The 21,872-nt window shown below is 39.6% G+C and overlaps 1 protein-coding gene across 1 annotated transcript in view; it reads right to left on the bottom strand.

Annotated features, from left to right (window-relative positions):
* Positions 1–1,972: 1,972 nt before the first annotated feature.
* The window catches only part of LOC126965648 (collagen alpha-1(I) chain-like), a 40,590-nt gene continuing 20,690 nt past the window's right edge, over positions 1,973–21,872 (bottom strand). The window contains exons 11-31 of the mRNA XM_050809326.1: positions 21,093–21,353; positions 20,771–20,968; positions 20,581–20,697; positions 19,709–19,897; positions 19,363–19,524; positions 18,830–18,874; positions 18,546–18,752; positions 18,216–18,467; positions 17,952–18,132; positions 16,640–16,782; positions 14,578–14,794; positions 13,398–13,558; positions 12,766–13,035; positions 11,387–11,548; positions 10,222–10,437; positions 9,822–10,074; positions 9,279–9,428; positions 6,780–6,937; positions 5,713–5,828; positions 4,298–4,400; positions 1,973–2,206 (exon numbers count right to left, since the gene is read on the bottom strand). Coding sequence (XP_050665283.1) covers positions 2,069–2,206; positions 4,298–4,400; positions 5,713–5,828; positions 6,780–6,937; positions 9,279–9,428; positions 9,822–10,074; positions 10,222–10,437; positions 11,387–11,548; positions 12,766–13,035; positions 13,398–13,558; positions 14,578–14,794; positions 16,640–16,782; positions 17,952–18,132; positions 18,216–18,467; positions 18,546–18,752; positions 18,830–18,874; positions 19,363–19,524; positions 19,709–19,897; positions 20,581–20,697; positions 20,771–20,968; positions 21,093–21,353 — 3,699 coding nt within the window. The 3' untranslated portion in view covers positions 1,973–2,068. The remainder of the gene's footprint in view (positions 2,207–4,297; positions 4,401–5,712; positions 5,829–6,779; positions 6,938–9,278; positions 9,429–9,821; positions 10,075–10,221; positions 10,438–11,386; positions 11,549–12,765; positions 13,036–13,397; positions 13,559–14,577; positions 14,795–16,639; positions 16,783–17,951; positions 18,133–18,215; positions 18,468–18,545; positions 18,753–18,829; positions 18,875–19,362; positions 19,525–19,708; positions 19,898–20,580; positions 20,698–20,770; positions 20,969–21,092; positions 21,354–21,872) is intronic.

Below are 21,872 nucleotides of genomic sequence, written 5' to 3'. Positions count from 1 at the left end.
AATCTAAACTACACTAGCTCATAATTTGTCTAAATTTATGTAGATCTACTAAATTTTGCAATGCAGCAATGAACGTAAGCGCATTGCAATTTTATTACAGACAGTTAGAAATTCTGCCACAAATCGCACTCTTACTATAAGTCGTTAAGGAGTGCCATTGATTCCATTGATATTTAACTACGACAATTACTTGACCATAACGACGTGATCCGGATGCGTATCCGGATAGCATATAAAAGATTCGGGTTCCGTTACTTTGTCATGGATCCTATTATCATAATCTAACCAAACTCTCATCAAACTACTTTTGAAGTATATTCTTTCCAATAAAAAAATAATTATCAAAACCAGGTGGTCAATATTACGCCACGACAACACGACGATATTCGCCGCGATTTCTCATGGTTGCCATTATCAGATCTAAACCAAATTGCATTACCACCACACGAGAAGCACCAGCTTTAAAAAAAAATATCAAAATCGGTGAACCGATACCACAGAACTTTCGACTCTATTGTTTTCATTTCTGACCTTTCATCTGTCGCAATCTGACAAGCGGATTTTGTCTGGGAAAAGACAATAATTGTACCAGATTTCATGAAAAAATATTCATTTTATTAAATTACGCTTTTTGCATATCAATCTTTATATAAATAACTTACCGATGATAAGTCACACCATCACCATTTCTTGAGTCGATAATGTATTATTTAAGCACTTTCTACAGCACACTTAGGCTTGTTGATTGTCACTCAGTTGACACACGACTAAGGAGAAAAGTGTGCTTACATTGTCTTTAAGCACACTTTTGCCGTTATACTGTCAGACAGCGAATGATATGTCCACATGTATAGAACGTCATTGATTTTTGAAGTGAAACTTTTTTATCGACGTATGAGAGAAATGTTATATTACGTGCAAAATTATGATTTCAACATTATGGATATCGTATCCGAGGTTCTTGAGGGTGCAGAGAACGAATTTGGGATCATTTTTGAAATCCAAGATAGCCGCGCAAACTTCGGCAAGCTCTGCTTTCCTTCGACGTCTTTAGGTCCAAGAAATCCTAGTTTGCCATGCGATCCAGCCATTCATAAAATACTTCCTTGACAATTGCAGCAGCTCTGCATTGTACATGGTTTAACAGTTTGGGGTGACGATTCAGAGTAAATAGCAATGATCCTCTTGAATAAAGACATTTTGAACTTTTATGCTGTTTTAATTGCAAAAGACCAGAGATTAGAGTAAAACTACATACTGTCGGCAATTCCCGAGCGCAAACGAGTCTTCTATCTAGCAAAGTGAACCTCGTTGTCGTCGTGGAACATCTATTCGGAGCTTGTATACGTCGCCACCAGTAGTATATAATCGACATAATTATGTATGTTGGGCGCATGGGGGTTATGAGCACATAGGACACAGCCTTAGGGAACAGAGTTTACGTGCTTAGGATGAGACCTACTTGATTGCTGTGTCCCGAGCGAAAACTTACAAGAACTTGAAAAATGAAAGTTTTGCGAGGTTATCCAGGCTAACTGCAAGGCCTTCTCCCTTGCTTTCGCCTCGAAAGCAGCCATCTATGTGTTACGTATACCAGAAGATCGACTGCCGACCGACAATGGCGAAAGCCTACTACTACTGTCGGTTGTTGATCAACTGGTAACCCTCTAAGTATAAGAGCTGGCGGTTAATTATGCTCTCCATGATTTTGGAGAGCAGGGAGCTATAGGCCTGTAGTTTGCCGGATCCGAAATGTCTCCTATTTGGGATCTATTTGGAAATACAATATTTTTAACTTCACAAATTGGTTACTATTTATATTATATTTATTAAGACACTTTGAAAAATAAACCGGCACAATAGTTAGGTACTCTATCTGCCATCAGCTTATGAATAATTTCCTGTGATACTGTGAACCGCATTATTCCAGGTCGTTATTAAAGGTAAGTACGGTATTAAATAATAAATCCAGTTAATCGCCACAACATTTTATTTACACTATTTACAAAGGTCAAAGTAAGTACAATTGCAAGTAATCTTTATTTACAAATACATAGTAACGAAATGTTTAGCTAAAACATATTGGTCCTGGATTGAAAGAGAACTCATGCTCAGCGTCCATAAACGAGAGGGGGAGAAAATCACTTATTGGTAATCTGTCACTCCTCGAGGTCTTAATTTCAAGAACGATTTCACCAACACCCTCCTGAAAATGAAAATGTAGCAATACATTGATTTTATTTATAACTAGCTGATACCCGCGACTTCGTCAGCTCATACGACTGAGCACGTAGCGCGTATAATAATTGTTGTTTCTTAAAACTTTAATAAATTTATATTATATGAACGTAACTGCGAGATCGAAATAAGGAGGCGAATTGGAATGGCCAAAACAGCAATGACACAGGTAAGCAAGATGTGGAAGGACAGAAATATCACCAATCGGACGAAAATTCACCTGGTCCGCTCTCTTGTCTTTCCCATCGCGCTCTATGGAGCTGAAACTTGGACCCTGAAATCCACTGACAGACAACGGATTGACGCGTTTGAGATGTGGTGCTGGCGCCGCATGCTAAGGATACCATGGACGGCTTACCGCACTAACGCCTCGATCCTTAAACAGCTTAAAATAGGGAGCAGTCCACGTCTATCCACTACATGTCTGCAGCGGATCATGAGATACTTTGGCCACATTGCACGACGTGGTGCTGATAACCTTGAACGTTTGAGGGTTACCGGGAAAATTGAAGGGAAGAGACCAAGAGGCTGGAGCCCACGACGCTGGTCTGACCAAATATCCGAGCAGACTAAACAACCCATCAGCATCGCACTCCACCATGCGACAGACCGAAACAGATGGAGGAAAGCTGTAGACGAACTTAAGCGGAGTCACGATCCTCAGCAATGAGGGAACGACTGTGAAGTAGAACAAGAAGATATTATATGAAGATATCTATATTATGTTTCCTCTTAATATTAATAATACCTTAAGAAGACGAAATATAATAAAACAACAATAGCTAAATAATATGTACCTACCTACTTTTGTTTCGCTACTGCTTGTACCAGTGGGAGGCTCCTTTGCACAAGATGCCGGCTGGATTATGGGTACCACAATGGTGCCTATTTCTGCCGTGAAGCAGTAATGTGTAACCATTACTGTGTTTCGGTCTTAAGGGCGCCGTAGCTAGTGAAATTACTGGGCAAATGAGACTTAACATCTTATGTCTCAAGGTGACGAGCGCAGTTGTAGGGCCGCTCAGAATTTTTGTGGTTCTTCAAAGAATCCTGAGTGGCATTGGATTGTTATGGGCATGGCGTATCAATTACCATTACCTGAACGCCCTGCTCATCTCGTCCCGTATTTTCATTAAAAAAATGCAAAAGAGATCGTGGTCAAAGGTTGGTCAGGCTTCACAGACTGTGGTAAAACCCGAGTTATCTCGGAGTAAAAGGTGATGCAATTTGTATATTAGGATTAGGAGGGCATTGTTCGTCATCAGAGTAACTCCCATGTTATTTTGTTATTGACTGACATAAAAAGATTAAAAGGCATAGGTACCTACAGTAAATTTCTCTATTCGATTGTTCCTACGCGTTCTAACTTCTACATCTAATAAAATAATTTTGTTCCTGAGGGACAGACGTCGTCCGCTATTAATATAATTATGTGTCTAACCAATATGTTATAAGTTATATCTTCTACGCAGTGACCGATCTACTCAAGGGACTGCTAAAGTTATATAAGTGAAGTTGGGTCATATCATAATATACGGAATGACAGAAATTAAGACCTACATATTCCTGTGTTAATTTAATGCTTAATAAGGATATTTTCTTATATCATTTATACGTCTAGATAGACTATGATAGCTGCGAAAACGCCGAAAAAAATGGACTTTAGAACTAACCTCTATTTTGAGCAATTCACGCACACTAACACAAAGTGTCATTGTACGGTGTTCTGTTTGCCATACAGATTTTTTTTTGTTTGGCTCATAAATTAAACTACACTTAAGAACAATTAGTTTATTGAACTTAGTCTAAATGGTTAAATGGTCAATGGTTATGAGCACACGTGAACCGTTGATGCTCGAACGTGAACTGGGGGAAAATGTAGAAACATGGCACGCGCCAGCGACCGGTTGTCTAACAGCAAGACTATCTAGATATATAATATTATTTTCTTTAATAATTTATACGTCTAGACATATAAATTATTAAAGAATATTGTTTCAATTTTTTCTTCCGATTGATAATTATAAAACAAATAAAATGATAATATTTACAGTATTACCTGACATGTGTCTTTAACAATCTGTGGTTCCTTGAACTCGACATTGTTCTGTCCATAGAGTTTTATATTGTTAAGTCTTATGAGGTCCGCGGGTATATCCGATCTGGAATGAAAAGTTAAATTTATTTCTATTTTTATATGAAATGACTAAAGTTAATACTTACACCGACATTGCTACAATGAATACAGTATCAAGTAATTAATAAGTAAGTAATAATATTTACTTTGATTTTGGAGACGCGGCTACAAAAAAAATATGATTTGCAGACCATAGACTACAGACAAAGCGTGCAAGAGAGATGAATATTTCTAACGGAGATACGTAAACTTTTAGTATAACTCGAATACATTGACCAATCAAAATTCGTCACGCAATATTGAGTTGTCTACGCTATTCTAAGTCTATACAAACAATAGTAGATTTTTTTTACAAAAAGGAGAGTTCTCAGCCGCATTAACATTTATACTAATAGCACTGAACTTATGAATTCCTGATTTTTCCTTGTAATCGTAACAGCAAAATTACTGCAGAGAATAGTAAAATTTTAAAGTTATTACAACCGGATTTATGAAATTATTTTTTATTATTACACCTGATGTTAAGTGATCAATACCGCCCGCATTCTCTTGTAACACCAGAGGAATCGCAGGAGCGAGAGAAGTGTAGGCGATTTTTTTAAGGTACCCATGTCGTATCGAAGCTCATTCCAGTTTGGCTGTAAGGAAGAAACCTCTTCCTCACAGAAGAAGAAAAATCGCCACACATCCAGGAGGTTGGGATGATATCCTAATTAGTGGCGAGTCCTGCAAGGGTGGAATTTGATGGCAAGAATCAGGTCGAACTGCTCTTCGGAACACTTCTTTCGACCTAGTTTTCTAGTCGGTATAAGGTTACTTTAAAAAAAAAAAACTCTCGTCACATAGTCGTTCGGAGTCTAATACGTAAATAAACCACCTATATCTTAATCTAAAAAAGGAAACAAATAATAACGAAGATCTTTCACCAATTCTCACGTAACAATAAAACAACCGACTTCAAAAAAAAAAAAATCGCGTATTCTTCTACTAAGTAAAAATAAATTAAAAATATTAAACTACCTAAAAATCAAATTATTACGACAATATAATGTAGTTACAATTATTTTTATTTTTGAAGTCGGTGTCCGTCCACCGCGGCCCCGCTCTCGCCTCTCGCCTCGTCACGTCGCGCGTTTGACATAAGCACATCTAACCTATAACTTTATATGTATTTACAAACCTATCATGGCTGACGCCGACTGAAGTAAGTTTCTAGGCTACAAACATATAAAAAAATACATTGGAAATGAGGACCTCCTCCTTTTTTGAAGCCGGTTAAAAAATAGCACTTTGTCATAAGTACTATCTAAATATTATAAAATAATTGTTTGGAATACCTTTGTGGTGCTTTAGTGTTAACACAGGTGTAGGTAAAGTTTTGTCGCGCTCCGTTTGATAGTAAACGTAAAAATCTCAGTTGTACCATGCCAGCGCCTTCGGAGTCATAGGAAATCTAAAAAGGGTACAAGACAAATATCTAAAATTAAATGTAGATTCATAATATTACAGTGAATAAATCTGTCCATTCAAGGACGTGCCATTTGGCTCGGCGACAAATGCAAAAGAAAGAAAGTAGTAAGAAACTAGCGATTTATTAATAAGATTGTGAATTGAGCGAAATTTTTCAATTTTCGTGAGGTAAATTTTATTTTGTTATAATACTAATAAACGATCAGTCTTATTGTAATCATAAAATAGCTGTGCATAAACTCCTTCTATAAAGCGCGGACTTAAGTGCAACAGAGCACGTGATATGGGAAATACTCCTCATGCGTACGGCGATACATGCATACACGACGATAGCAAAGTTTTATCAAAAATGCACTCGTATACTTTTTATGGTGTATTTATTCACCAATACCCAGCTAACTGGCGGCCTAGGTATATATAATATCTAAATAGTCTTCTTTAATTAGTTGATATATTATATAAAATCTAAATAAATAACTCCAGAATAATTCAAAATTTTGAAAAGTATCATGTAGCAGTATTATTTTTGTGCTCCTACACTAAACGTTCTTTATAATAAAAAAAAATTATAGCACGTTAATATCACTCTATATCGGGGCCATCTATGAATTACGTAAAACCAATTTTATGGTTTTTGGACCCCCCCCCCCCCCGTCCTTGTCACAGCTGGTGACATTTTTCAGACCTAGTGTGAATTCACATATTGCAATTTTACATTTAGAAATTTAAGAAATTAAAACAGGCGTATTCCGAAATTATTTTTAAGTTCATTTAAGTTCAGTTTTCTTTGCAATGCAAATTCAAAATTTAGACGACCCCGTCCTTGATCCTCGATCGATCCGATCCTCCTTCAACTTGTGACGAAATTTATGAATTGCCCCTAATCTATTTATAAGTTAAAGTAACTTAAAGTTGAAGACTAATGAGAACTTACCCTGTAACCATTGTTAATATGGGAGAACTTCTGTCCGTGGCTTTGATCGAAAATGGTCTCTGCGTTGACATTGTCAGGATATATGCAAGTGTTGTGGCCCTTGCAATGGACGCGGATGGGCCATGAATTTCCACCGCGAGCATCTATCCAATAAAAGCCTGCAAGAAAAGATTTAATGTTTTTATTGTTAATTAGTAGTAGTTATAGAATACTAAAAGTTAATCGTACAACATTTTTATTGTACAGCCACGATATCTTACAACTAAGCAAGAAAAACAGAATGTTAGAGTGACACATGGACACTTATACTAATGTACTTCTACATTATATCCATCACTGACCTCTACTACTAATAACCACTGAACTGGCGGCTGCCAAAGTGCTTTTGTGCCTTTTTGATACAACGCTGTTGTCCATAGCAAGATTCTGCGGTACTAAAACTAGTGATGACGACCTCAGCTAAACAAACATCAATAGATGGTGGAAAACCATGTACAGCAAAAAAAAATTGTGTTCTTTATTACGTTGATTCCAGAAGTATAAATAACACAGAAAACGAACGAAATTAATTCAAAATGAAAAAATTCTTCAGAGTACTGAAAGCTTCTTTCGCAGCCATTTGTGTTATACGTTAAAATTAGTTCTCTGGACGCTCGCGAGTGGTGCTTTAAATGGGCACAAAAAATTTGCTGTCAAACATATGTTACCGCCTGTCCAGCGGTATTTATACAGAGCCAGTGCCGTATTAACCACGAGTAAGAGTAGCAATTGCAAACGAGACCCACGCGAAAGGCCCCTATTATATATATTATATATTAAAACCCGTTCATTCCTGAGCGTAATTTGAATGAAACTTTTTAATTGTCGTTGGTATATTGAATTAAGTACCCCCGGTGCGTAAAAAGAATAAGGAAGTCCCAGGCCCATGGGTGTCGTAAGAGGCGACTAAGGGCTTTCTAGAAGTGGGAGAGTCACGCTGCCGTTCAATGACGTCAGCACAATCGGTCCAGACTCGTCCGGGTTAATTACCACACTCGCACAGAATACCTGCGTGAAGTAGCGTCCTAGTGCCGCTATGTTTCGCATAGGTTAGTGTCGAGGACCGGAGGCCATTCCCCCCTCCTCCACCCGAATATGACAGCGGATCTAAAAATGATTTTACCCCAGGAGGGTACCGGCTCTACTAGAGTCGGAGAATCCATCCCCGAGCACTATCGTTCGGGCTGCCCGTCGTATTCTGTGGAGGTCACAGAACCGCGCATGTCCGAGGACAAACGAGGAAGTAACACCACGGCTCAATTCACTCCAATTTAAACGCCGTCTACCACCACCTTAAGACGGTGTAGCCGGCCTTGTGTTTCCTTACGGAGACGCAGATATCTCGACCTACCGATACGTCATATTTAATATACCCCGGGTACAAAATTGAGCGCAATTTTTTACCTCATGCCGGGGTACGTGTGTACGTTAGGGAGGATATCTGCTGTCGCAGTCTCGACAATTTTGAGGGTAGGGACCTGTCTACTCTCTGGCTCCGTGTAGATTTTGAGGACCGCGTTCGTATCTATGCGTGTGTCTACAGGTCCCATAGTGGTAACGCAGAAACGGATCACCTCGTAGGCTGCGTTCAAGTGGCAATTGACGACGTGATTGCACAGATCCCCTCCGGTGCAGGCTTTGATCACGTACCACAGACTACGGAGGGCGATCTGTGCATAATTTTAAGAGTGCCGGAATAAACGCGAAAGCACCGGTGTCAACTCAGGGTGACACGTTCTAAGCACGGTTGGAGAAATGCCATTCGGCCCGCTCGACTTCCTGACGTCCAACGAAAACAGAGCTCGCCTAACAGTTTTCTGTCTGAACTGTACTTTAGGCATAGAGCTCTGCCACCGCGGGATGGTCGGCGGTATTTTTCCGTTGTCGCCAAGAGTCGAGTTTGAGGGAAAAAGAGCGCACAGGAGATCGGCTTTCTCTTTTGCTGTATGGGCCAGGGTGTCATTCCCCATGTGCCACGGTGGCAGGGACGGCTGGTGGAAGTTACCTAGCGCAGCTATCGACAACGACCAGAACTTGCCTGTTCTAGTCGGGTAACTGGAAAGCTGCTCGCCGATTTTCGGCACGGGCTTAATCTAGCAAACATATACCTGATGATTCTCTTAAACCCAGAGGAATCTTGTAACACCAACAGTAAGAATTGTATTGCCAAATACAGTATTTACAATTTATACAGAAGAATTATAACCAAACTGAATTTAGAGGCGTTTTTTCCTTCAGTTATACTGCGAAAACTAATGAACCGATCTGATTTATAATGTATCTTATGAAGCCTACTAAACTTAGTTACAAGCAATCCCTTATTTCTAGTGATATAATAATGGAAATAACTATTTAGAGAAAAAGGTGACGATTTTTGTCAACATTATATATTAAATTTTCATAAATGTACAAACAATGAACAGTCACAATATTTAAATTATGCTTTAACAAAAGTGATACCATCGACAAGCTTAGGATGAGACGTCTTCAGATCTCGGCATGACAGCGCCGGGTTTGTCTTCGTGCCCCACGGCTTACTCGTTGAAGCCAGCACAGTCCGAGCTTCTATTACTCCTGTCATTATGTCTTTTGCCCATTCTACTTCCTCATCTGAAAAGCAGTAATATTTATTACAAAAATATTTGATAACAAAACCTCACTATCTAATCGATTATGATTATATCATTTATACGTCTAGCAGTCAAGCGAAACTCTAAGAATAAAGCGATTCAATCGATTGTATGAAACGTGCAGCCATTGATAGATTGACAGCTGATGACGGCTCTAAACTTGTAAACCGAAATTCACTATATTTTAAAGAACTGTTCGCTTTCAAACTTAGCTGGATTATACTTCGTAGCCAATCGCCATACTTTAATTACTACTATTCCAAACTTATGTCAAATAACTGCACGTTTCATACTAAACTAAATTTCAATTTTTATTTAGGCAGGCAATGAGTTATAATTTTAAGTTTGTACTTATATCTCAAGCGAGTTTTACCTTCTATATTATCATCTGTAGTCGATTCAAATGAGTCAAATATATCTCTGCGACGTCGATTTGTTCTGAACAATTCTGCAGGCAACTGTGGCATAGAGGCTGGTGGCCCTGGCTGGCCGGGTGGCCCAGGAGGCCCGGGATGTCCAGGTTTTCCTTCTGGTCCTGGATCGCCTTTAAGACCCATTGGTCCTTCCGGTCCAGTTGGACCCATAGGTCCTGTCTCGCCTTTTGCTCCCGGAGGGCCGATAGGTCCCTAAAAATTTTACATTATCAAAATAAAAATTGAATCAGCACCACTCACAATACATGATATCCAGATTCTAAGAGGAGTTTATTGCCCATAAACTCCTCCTTAAATATAAGCTAGATAAGCATTGAACATTCTATAAATAGATATTACCGTATCTCCTTTAGGCCCTATTGGACCAGTAAGCCCTACTGGGCCTGGTTTGCCTATTTCACCTTGGTCACCCTTCACACCCATCAGACCAGTGTCTCCAGTATGTCCCTTTGGTCCTCTATCGCCTTTGTCTCCTTTCAAACCCTGCATTCCTTGGGCACCGGGAGGACCTTGTAAGCCAATTGGACCAGTTGCTCCTGGACTGCCAATATCTCCCTGCGCATAAAAATTAATATTTTTGTATTATATTAGTGAATCGTCAAGTCAAAAAAAAGGTTCAAACTGCAATCAATGTGCATTAGTTTTAGTTCAAGATCCGATCTATATATATATTACAAGATTTTTTGTTTTTAATTGTATTCAACATTACCTCTTACTCGAAACATAGTTTCATTTTTGGATGTAAGGTTATAATTTATAGCCTGAATTTATTAAGTGTTAAAATTGACGTACAATGAACAACTAGACTCATAATCACTTAAAAAAGTTTGAACCAAAACTCTGCCTATACGACTATTAGGCAGAGTTTTCGTTTAGCTGTGTTTCGACCGCGCTTAGAATACAACGCCACGCAATGAAAAAGTGCACGAAATAAGGTGGTAATTTGAATTAATGTTTTAATTTTATCTGTATAATTTAATGTATACGTATATACAACGCCGCTCGGATTTTTTCGGCAACCTTTTTTAATAGGCGATTGGAGTCTAGTCGTTTATTATACGTCAGTGAGTATTAATCATAAATGCAAATATGAGTAGGCTTTATATATTTGTTATGCTTTCAATTATTAACGAATTAACCAATCATGATCGACAACCTGTATAGCCGAGTGGTTAGCGATCCTACCTACTAAGCTAGAGGTCCCGGGTTCGAATCCCGGTAGGTGCAAGCATTTATATGATGAATATAGACGTTTGTTTCCGAGTCATGGATGTTTAAATGTATTTACGTAAGTTTATATGTATGTTTATATGCATATATGTATGTTTAAGTAACTATATTTTATTAAATATATCATTGTCTTGTAACCTATAACACAGGCTATATATGCTTAACTTGGGGCATGATAATTTGTGTAAAAAGTGTGTCAATATTATTATTATGATGAAATTTTGCTCCACATTGTCAGGAACAACAAGTAACTTGGTACATTTATAAAAATTACATTAGGTCCTGGTAAGCCCCGTAGGCCTCGCTGCCCTTCAGCTCCTGGAGGTCCAGGAGCACCAACTGGTCCCGGCTCACCCTGCGCTCCCTTAGGACCTATATCACCTTTTTCTCCCGGTAGTCCAGGACTGCCTTGCAAACCAGCGGGCCCTTCAGAACCCTACAAGTAAATAAGTAAGTAAAAAAAAGGTCCAACTTTTTGAGTTATCTTGACAGCAAATTCTGCTTATATTTGACACCAATCAATTTGACAGGTGTTTCGCCTCTACACGAGGGATCCTCAGGAGATGTTGACTCGCCAAATTCTGGCACGAGATCTAGTTGGATAATTACGGATTTTAGCTCTCCATTTATTAGTATTGATAGTTAGAAAGATAACATTAATTAATGATGTTTAAGCTGTAGGTACTCATAAAAATGGTAGTTCAAAATAACTCTGGAGTGTTAACTACAATTAACAGCAAGCATTGACAACCTACAAATAAGACTTAAGGGTATCTGTAATAGGATTAAGTAATTTTTATAACTCCTAATGCTCTATTTTCACCATAAAACTTGTCTAACCACCATGTTTGCGTGATTTCTGACTTCCCTTCGCCTTGAAACACTAATAGCAATGCGGACTTTGTCAAAATTTCATCTGTACGTATTAAAGCTAATGAAATAGAGCCCTCCGACAGACTGATGAGGTAGTTGAATCTATCTGGCGTTCAAACTACAGTGCGGTTTTTAAGGAACTTTCTTCCACGTAAAACTATGAGCTTCCTTGTGCAGTGTTTCCATGACGATATGACATGGGTAGCTCCTAAAAAAGTGCGCACACTTTTCATAAAGGCTGATAGCTCTTTAGTCATACCGCAACGTTCGCTTGCAACGTGGAGCCACTCTAATTGTCTCTGGATCTGTCTCGTCTCCGGAGGACTCTGTAAGCGGCTGGATCATTAATTGGCATTGCGTAGAGACGTCGCGGTCCGCATTTATCATGGGGAGTGTTCCGAAGATCTGTATCACCTGATTTCTGCCGCCGAATTCCACCTTCGCACGAAGCGCCACAAATTAGGATATCATACCCACCAACTAGATGTGTGGCGGTCCTCCACAGTGCGGTTTTCAAGGAACTTCCTTCCAATTACTACAAAACTGTGGAATGATGGAAACGCCACACAAGGAATGTGCGGTGTTTCCATGACGATACGACATGGGTAGCTTCAAAAAAAGTGCGTACACTTTTCTTAAAGGCTGACAACTCTTTAGTGATAACTCTGGTGTTGCAGGAGAATATGGGCGGCGGTGATTACTTAACGTTAGGTGAAGGGAACTAACCTTAAAAATAAGTGAAGTAATATTTTGAAATTGTAAGCTTTTATAAAAACCTACCGCATTTCCAGGTGGACCTGTTTCACCTTGTTTTCCTATGGGACCAACAGGTCCAGGGGGCCCTTGTGGTCCAGCACTACCTTCGGGTCCATCTAAACCTGGTTCTCCTTTTGACCCTGGTAAACCGGACTCGCCTCTCTCTCCGGGAAATCCGGCTGGACCAGTATCACCTTTATTCCCTTCTGGTCCAGGTAGACCTCTCAGTCCAGGTTCACCTTGAATGCCAGGTGGACCATCATCACCTTTATGACCAATCGGCCCTCGTTGTCCCTTTGAATTAAATAAAATATTAAACTTATATTAAATTTGTAACCAACATTTGAACAATGCAGGACTCTACACGAGGCATCCTCAGGACGTGTTTTCTCGCCAAAATCTCGCACGAGACTAAAATTTCTTTGAATTTTGGCGAGACACGTCCTGAGGATGCCTCGTGTAGAGGCGAAATACGTGTCGAATTGTTTTAAGACAAATATTGGCGGAATTAACACTAAAGAAAACTCAAATCATTTATATAATTATGGATTTCCGCAAAGTAACGCCTACTTCAATAAATTTTCTAAAATTGTTTATATTATACTTATTCTTTAAAAAATAAACAAATGCATGAAAGTTTTGGTAAATAAATTTACCATTTTGCCTTCCGGGCCTTGAGGTCCAGGCTGGCCAGGTGTTCCCGGCACTCCCACTTCTCCATGTTGACCTTCAACTCCACGAGGACCTACTTCTCCTTGATTACCCTTAGGTCCTCGCTGTCCTGTAGAGCCAGTGAGCCCAATAGGTCCAGGTGGTCCTAAAAAGCACATGACTTTTAAATATCATAAGATTATTATACGTGTAAACGTTTCATTTTCCATCAATCACAAAAATCCGTCGGCCTGACGGTATAAAACATACAATATGTAGCATTACATATAGACACAACTGCAATACGGGCCATTTCGATAGGTTACTTGTTAGTTAATAATTGCTCAATCGTAGTCACGGACGAGTAAAAAAAAGTGCACTCCCTGTGTGCGCGGTTACGGGGGATACTAGTTACACATTTTTTTCTCCCTTAAATAATCATATATGGCCACAAATACTTATATAGTATCGTTTTTACACTTTTTCACAACTCACGGCGGCATTTTTAGAATATTTTATTGAGACGCAAACTGATCTGAAACAGACGATGGCATTTCTCATAATGGCCGCCTATCGGCCTGTAGTAGTAAGTGTGTGCGTGGGGCTATGTATTTACAAGTTAATCGGCTTGTTTTAGTGCTACACTGTTATATAAGGTGACACGGAGTCCTTATTTTTTTACTAGTCCACGATCGTAGTCTCATTAATACACTCACCTCTACTTTATACCACTGGACTGGCGGCTGTCAAAGTGCTATTGTGCCTGTTTGATATTCGCCGTACTAAAACCACTGACAACCTCAGTAAACATCGATTGATGGTAGGAAACTACTTACAAAAAAATTGTGTACTTTATTACGTTGATTCTTGAAGTATAAATAAAGTGGAAAACGATCAAAATTAATTCAAAATGCAAAAATCTTTCAGAGTATTGTACGTCCCTTCGCAGCCATTTTGTATTATACGTCATAATTAGTTCTCTGGACGCTCGCGAGTGGCGATTCAAATAGGCACAAAAATTTTATGTCAAACATATTGAACAGCCTGTCGAGTGGTATTTATACAGGTCAGTGCATTAATACAATGTTATCTAGCCTAAATAATGCGAAAAGAGTATATAAAATATCACATCAAATCAAATTTTATCAAAATCATTTAGCTTATACATAATATTGTGTCATGTACCAATAGGGCCCAAATCTCCTTTATCGCCTTTAACCCCTTGTTCCCCCTTGATGCCCTCTGGTCCAGTTTTTCCGATTTGACCTGGTGGACCTCGTACTCCATCAGCACCGGTAGCACCGGGAGGACCCGGTTCTCCAGGAGGGCCCTTTTCACCAGGAAGCCCCACTTGCCCTGGTTCTCCTCGTAAACCTAGATTGCCAGGCGACCCTTGTGGACCCTATATAGAAAATATTTATTTACATATTAAAATATAATAATATTCACAACCTGATGCTAAGTCTGGAAAGAGAAATGAGGCGAAATGAAAAGTGTTTGTCATTAATGTTACGGAATTCACTGGAAACAAACATCAGGACACTGGATTTATATATATATTAAGAATGGAGCGCTGTTATTGGGCCACAGAATTTATTCGATTCGATCAATGATCAATTAAAAAAAAATAATATATGTTCAAAAATAAATGCAGGTGCTGAATTCCAGTCTAACTTGCAGTATCCATTTCATTGAATTTAATTTATGTGTAATGGCACGCATATGTATGACAAAGAAAAGTCCAAATATAGACATTAATTTTGATAGACTTAACAACTTTAAATTAAGGCTCATAAAGTGTGACATATCAACAGCCCCAGAATATAATACTTAGGTAGTCTTAAATGATAAATTGGTCGGAATATTGCATTCACAGAACTGTAAATAAATATATAACTCGTTATTTACTAATACATACAATATTTTTCTTGATTTCTTCTTATTCATAATTTTTGTAACACAAAGCATGCTGTGATTAACTTCAATTGTAGGAAAAGTTAGATTTTATAAATAATGCAATTTAAACGCTAACGGTGTGAGCAGTGTCCTCATACGAGCATTGCAATCTCTTTATAGTGATTCTAGTCCTTGTGTAAGGATAAACGGGGCATACACTGAATGGTTTAATATCGAAAAAGGTGTTAGACAGGGATGTCGTATGTAGCGTCACCGTGGCTGTTTAATCTGTTCATGAACAATTGCTTGACAGATTTAAAAGAGAATGAAAGTGGGTTGAGAATGAATGAGTTACTCGTCAAATGTTTTCTCTATGCTGATGACCAAGTATTACTTGCATCTTCGGCCGAGGAGTTGCAGGAGATGGTAACTGCTATGAATGGAACTTTTGGTAGAAAAGGAATGAAGATGAATGTTAAGAAGACGAAAGTGATGGGGCTTGAAAGAGATGAGGTAGTGACAGACTGCAATATCGTGATTGGAGATGAAAAAATTGAACAGGTGAATGAGTTTGTGTATCTGGGTTCTAAATTTACAAGAGATGGAAAGTATGAGAGTGATATTGAAAGAAGAGTGAATGCAGGAAAAATGGTGAATGGAGCTTTGCACTCCTTTATGAACGGGCAGAAGGTGTATAATAAGGCTCGTTTGGTTGTGCATGAGGGGGTGTTGGTTCCAACACTTATGTACGGAAGTGAAAGTTGGGTATGGCAGAAGAACCATGAAAGCAGAATAAATGCAGTTGAGATGAGAGCGTTGAGAAGTAAGATAGGAGTTAAACTGAGTGACAGGATAACAAATAGTGAGATAAGGAAACGTTGTGGTCTGAAAGAAGATGTTGTGACAAAAATTGCTGTATTGTAATGTATGCTGAAGTATAATTGTATGGTGAGATGGTTTGGACATTTCGAGAGAATGAATGAAGAACGATTGACGAAGAAAGTGTATAAGGCCAGTGTGAATGAAAGTGTTGGAAGGGGTAGACCTAGGCGAACGTTTCATGATCAAATCAGGGACGTCTTGAAAAAGGCCAGGTCAAGAGTACCCTAAACCGCAGAGCATGTATGAAAGGAATAATGAAAGTGGACGAAGCGAAACAACTATGTAAGGATCGTAGCTAGTGGAAAGAAGTGGTCTCTACCAACCCCTACTGGAAAGAGGCGTGATTTTATGTATGTATGCAATTTAAACATTAACATATGACTAATGTCTCTTACGTTGGTGATCCATTAAATAAATAATTGGGACAATGTCGAAATATTAAACAAATAGTCGCGGTTTGATTACTTACCGGTTCACCCATGGCGCCTTTGAACCCTTTCTCTCCTGGTGGACCAGGCTCGCCCTTATCACCATCTTCACCTGGTGGTCCTATAGGACCGGGAACTCCAACGAGTCCTCTTGGACCAGGGAGACCATCACGACCAACGGGACCTTGATTTCAATGATATAAAAATAGTTAAAATACTCCATGCCATACAAGATGTCCGCTTCATCATCATCATGAGCCGGAAGACGTCCACTGCTGGACAAAGGCCTCTCCAAAGATTTCCAAGACGATCGGTCCTGTGCTGCCCTCATCCAACGTATTCCGGCGATCTTGACCAGATCGTCGGTCCATCTTGTGGGGGGCCTACCAACACTGCGACTTCCGGTACGTGGTCGCCATTTGAGGACTTTACTGCCCCAACGGCCATCGGTAACTTTGGTTCTCCTACGGATCGCCTCATTTCTGATTCGATCTCGCAGGGAAATTCGATCCGAGCATTGCAGCATCGCAGGGAAATCCCTCTTAGCGACCATGGGCTTTCTCATAAAGCCAATAGTTAGCGACCACGTCTGCGTACCATAAGTCATCACTGGTAACACACACTGGTTGAAAACCTTCGTCTTCAGACACTGTGGTATTAGAGATGTCCGCTTAATGGTATGATATTATAGGTTAAATCACAAATGGTGAGCAAGGACATAATCTTATCATATTAACCAATGAGTGACATTAGCTAGTAGTTATTTGTTTGCAATAATAATAGTAATGTATAATATAATAATTAAAGTAAAGAAGTTGATCTTTAATCTAAAATAAGAACAATAATATGTATTTTAGATCGTGATTTTTGAACTATGAACTATCTGCCTCGACTAGACGTCATTTTGACATCACAAAGATGGCGGCTGATCCCCGTATCGACTTGCCAGGATAACTCAGTCAATTTCTCCAGATGTTTCCTACATTTATTAATTATTAACAAACAAATTCTTCTATAATGTACTAGCTAGTTAGTGTAAAAGTAAAAAAGCGAAATGGATCTTTAATGAGAACAATATGTAACATATTATAACTGATTTGAGTAAGGCTAGCTTTAGTAAACAAAATATTAATTAGATTAATATAAAAGTATATAACTGAGTACGGATTGTGTAGAGTAACGTCGTAGATTCAATATATTTGCATACGCGATAAAAATTAAAGTATAGTCCCGTAAATAGAAACAAAATAATAGAACATCCATTAAAGACTAACAGATGTAAAGATGGAAGTTTGAAGGAAGGAGATGATTAATATATAAAGCAGTCTCATAATATTTTAATGCATATTATACCAATAGGTCCTGGTTCTCCAACTTCTCCTTTTTGACCTCCTGAACCTGGTGCGCCTCGAGGGCCCTCACGGCCGGTCGGCCCTTGCAGTCCTTCATGACCCGGTTCGCCTTGTTCTCCTTTATCTCCTCTTGGACCTGCTGCACCAGGCGGCCCTAAGTCTCCTTTTGCACCCGCAGAACCCTGTATATATAATATTAAAAAAACTTAATAAGTCATTATTTATACGTAGGTATGTTATATTTATTATAATGGAAGACATCTACCGGTGGACCAGGAAGACCAATTTCTCCGTTTTGTCCGGGAGGTCCTGGTGAACCTACCGGCCCAGGTTTACCCTCTGGACCAGTTTGTCCTGGCGGCCCTTCTTTGCCCATTTCACCAGGAAGACCTTGTTCTCCGGGAGTTCCGGGTAGTCCTGAAGGTCCTTGCGGTCCCGGTGGGCCTGGGTCACCATTTTGTCCTTGTGGTCCTGGAAGGCCAGTGATTCCTGTGGGACCAATGCCACCAGCATCGCCCTGTTACATTAATTAAAGTTAGTAATTAAACTTCTAAATCTTGCCAATTGCATGAAAATCTTATATAAAAGCTCTTACACTTGGTCCACGTTCCCCTGGTTGTCCTGGAGACCCCGGTTTTCCATCGATACCGGGTGGTCCCATTGCTCCTGGGAATCCTCTAAGACCTTCAACTCCCTGAGTTCCTCTTTCCCCCGTCGATCCTGGAGGACCCGGTTGACCTGTATCTCCTTTAGAACCTGGTGGTCCACCTGATCCCCTTCTTCCTCTAGGTCCTCTGTAACCCTGTATCAACGTTGTAAATAGTTTTTATTTATTTTATTTATATTAAATATATACATAGAGAGAATTAAAAAACTTACTCTTGGTCCGCTTTCGCCACGATCACCAGGATGCCCCACTAAACCCTAGAAAAATAAGAAAACTAAATAACAAAAAAAATGCGTTTTTTATTCTATTTCTTATTACGCAGTAATCTGACTAACTAACTGGTATAGTAACGCATAAATGTTTATTTTATTACAATAAGAGACGACATGATCCGAACGGGCAGCTGATGGTAATTGAAACGCCCTGGCCGTGCAGTGTCGCACAAGATTCTTGAAAGGACCAAAAATTCTGAGCGGCCTTGAGACATAAGATGTTAAGTCTCATTTGCACAGATATTTCAGTAGCTACGGCGCCCGTCGTTGTGGTACCCATAATCTAGCCGGCATCCTGTGCAAAGAGAGAAAGTGCCTCTCACTGGTTAATGCCCCTAGTCGCCTCTTACAAAAATACAAACCCTTGGGCCTGGGACTTCCCAATTCTTTTCATGTCCCGGGGAAGTACAGGGCGAAAACTATTAAAATATTGTAGAATTAATAATTGGATATTTCTAGTATATGAAGCTTACAGTAATTCCTTTGTTTCCTCTCCGACCTCGCCTTCCAGAAGCGCCTTTATCACCTTTTTCCCCCTGAGTTCCCGGGTAGCCAATAGGACCCTGTAGACCACTGGCTCCCTTTTCTCCGGTTGGTCCTATTGAACCAGTTTCACCTCTGGATCCCTCAGTCCCCTAAAAATTATATAGTGTTAAGTATCACCAGCTCAGTAATTTCAACAGCTACGGCGGCAACAAGAAAATGTTATTACGAAATTCAAAAGAACGATTATAAAACTTGTGTGTTGTAAAGGTAATAACATAAATGACTTATAAAAAAATATAAAGTATTGAGTCAATTCTATCTATAAATACCCACTTTTTGGCCTTCGGGCCCTTCAATACCGGGTGGACCAGGTTCACCAGGCAATCCCCTTTCTCCTTTTGGTCCCATTTCCCCCTTTTCACCCTCAATTCCCCTTATGCCTTTATCTCCTTTGTCACCGAGCAATCCTCTTGGACCATCCTCGCCTTTAAGTCCACGAGGTCCGGGAAAACCTAACATACCCTAAAAATATAAAGCTTTAAGGTTATGGAAAACAACTACTACTTATATTTATAATATATTATAAATTTTTTAGACATAGCCTAAATGATTGCGAAACTGAAGTCTCAGTGGGCAGGGCACATAGCTCGACGGATAGATGGCCGGTGGGGCGGTAAAACACTCGAATGGCGACACGTTGGTACGCCTCCGATGTTGACAAGATGGAACGATGATCTGGTCAAGATCGGCGGAATACGTAGGATGCCGGTTGCGCAGGACCGATCGTACTGAAGATCATTGGGAGAGGCCTTTGTCCAGCTGTGGACGCCTTCCGGCTGATGATGATGATGAATATAGATTTATGAGCTAATGTCAGCCAAGCTACAAATTTGGCTCATTTTATCGTAGATAGTCTTAGAATGTGATTATAACCAAGGTATGGGACCGGTTTTAAATTTACCATTATATAATAGTTACAATCTTTCTGTATCTAATATTCAGTTCACGAGCGCACCTTCCGTTTTGAATCGTGTAGTTAAGGGAAAGTAAGTGATTAATTTTAGGTAGCTCTATGCAATACCCTTTTCACAAGTGCAGGCAATAAGTTAAAATATCCTAAAGCTTTATCAGAATTGAATGAACGGTATGCCAGCGCATTTCATTTTAGCAAATTGGCATTAACATTTATACATTAGGTATCTTACTTGTGGACCTGGAGGCCCAGATTCCCCTGAAGAACCTTGATGGCCTGGAGTTCCCGGGGTCCCTGGTGATCCTTCCGGCCCTGGTAAGCCTGACATTCCAGGCTTACCTTGGGGTCCCTAATAAAAAAATATGAGATTAACAAATGATTTAATATCTGACTTTATTTCCATGGTATATTAAAGAACCTACTTGAATCCCCGGGGCACCAATTGGGCCCTGTGGTCCAGGAGATCCCGATGGACCTAAAGGTCCTGGTTGTCCTGGAGTACCGGGTGGCCCTGGTTGTCCCGTAGTCCCTTTAATCCCCTGCGGTCCTTCATTCCCAGGCATACCAGGGTATCCAATGAGTCCAGGATAACCTCTAGGTCCCATAAAGCCTCTTGGACCCTGGAAAATTAAAAACAGCTTAGAGCAAGCTTTGCCTTTAATGGTCTTCATGTAAAAAAAAAGTCAAGTATAATACATAAATTCGGTTTAATAATGAATTATAAAAGGAATATAAAATAATTACCAATTCACCAGTTAATCCAGGTGGACCAGGAGGTCCATCATCACCAGAAGGTCCATCTTGACCTGGAGGGCCAGATTCACCCTGGACGCCAGTCGCACCACGTTCTCCTTTATCTCCAGGTAAGCCGATTATGCCTGGATATCCCTGATCACCTTTAACTCCTAGTGTTCCAGGTGGACCTCTTTCGCCGTCTCTTCCTGCATGTCCACGTCTTCCATTTCTACCAGGGGGACCTTGCAGGCCTCTCGGCCCAGGTGAGCCCTAAAGGGTTAAAATGTGAGAAGAAACGAGTGCTTCAATAAAAAGTCAATATTATAAAAAATACCGGTGTCGGTGAGTCGGTCCCGTAATTTGTTAACAAGAAGGGTTCCGTACCATCGTAAGAAATAGTACATTTTTTTAATACTTAATATAATATACCAATTTAATTTTGTTGCCGTCCATTTTGAAATTCGCCAACTCGATTTTTAATTTTGTACAATAATAGCCATAGCCAGTTTGACGAATAATAATATCAATTGTTAACTTTAATTGGCTTAGCTTTTTAGTTAGCCTGTATTGATGTTAAGCAAATTACGTCATCGGACGCGATATCTCCTAGTTTTTCCGTCTACAATAGAAGGCAATAGGGACTAGAGGATGAGTATCTCTTATTGAACATGGGAATATCAAATGCATGCGTGTTTCAAGCCCAACTGCCCTATTTTTTAACACGGGAAATTGCGGTTTTTAAGATATTTTCTTCCAAGTACCTACAACCAAACTATGAAATTATTATAT

This window comes from Leptidea sinapis, chromosome 8, assembly GCF_905404315.1.
Source record: "Leptidea sinapis chromosome 8, ilLepSina1.1, whole genome shotgun sequence".
Taxonomy (NCBI): domain Eukaryota; kingdom Metazoa; phylum Arthropoda; class Insecta; order Lepidoptera; family Pieridae; genus Leptidea; species Leptidea sinapis.
This window is presented reverse-complemented; position numbering and strand designations above follow the sequence as displayed.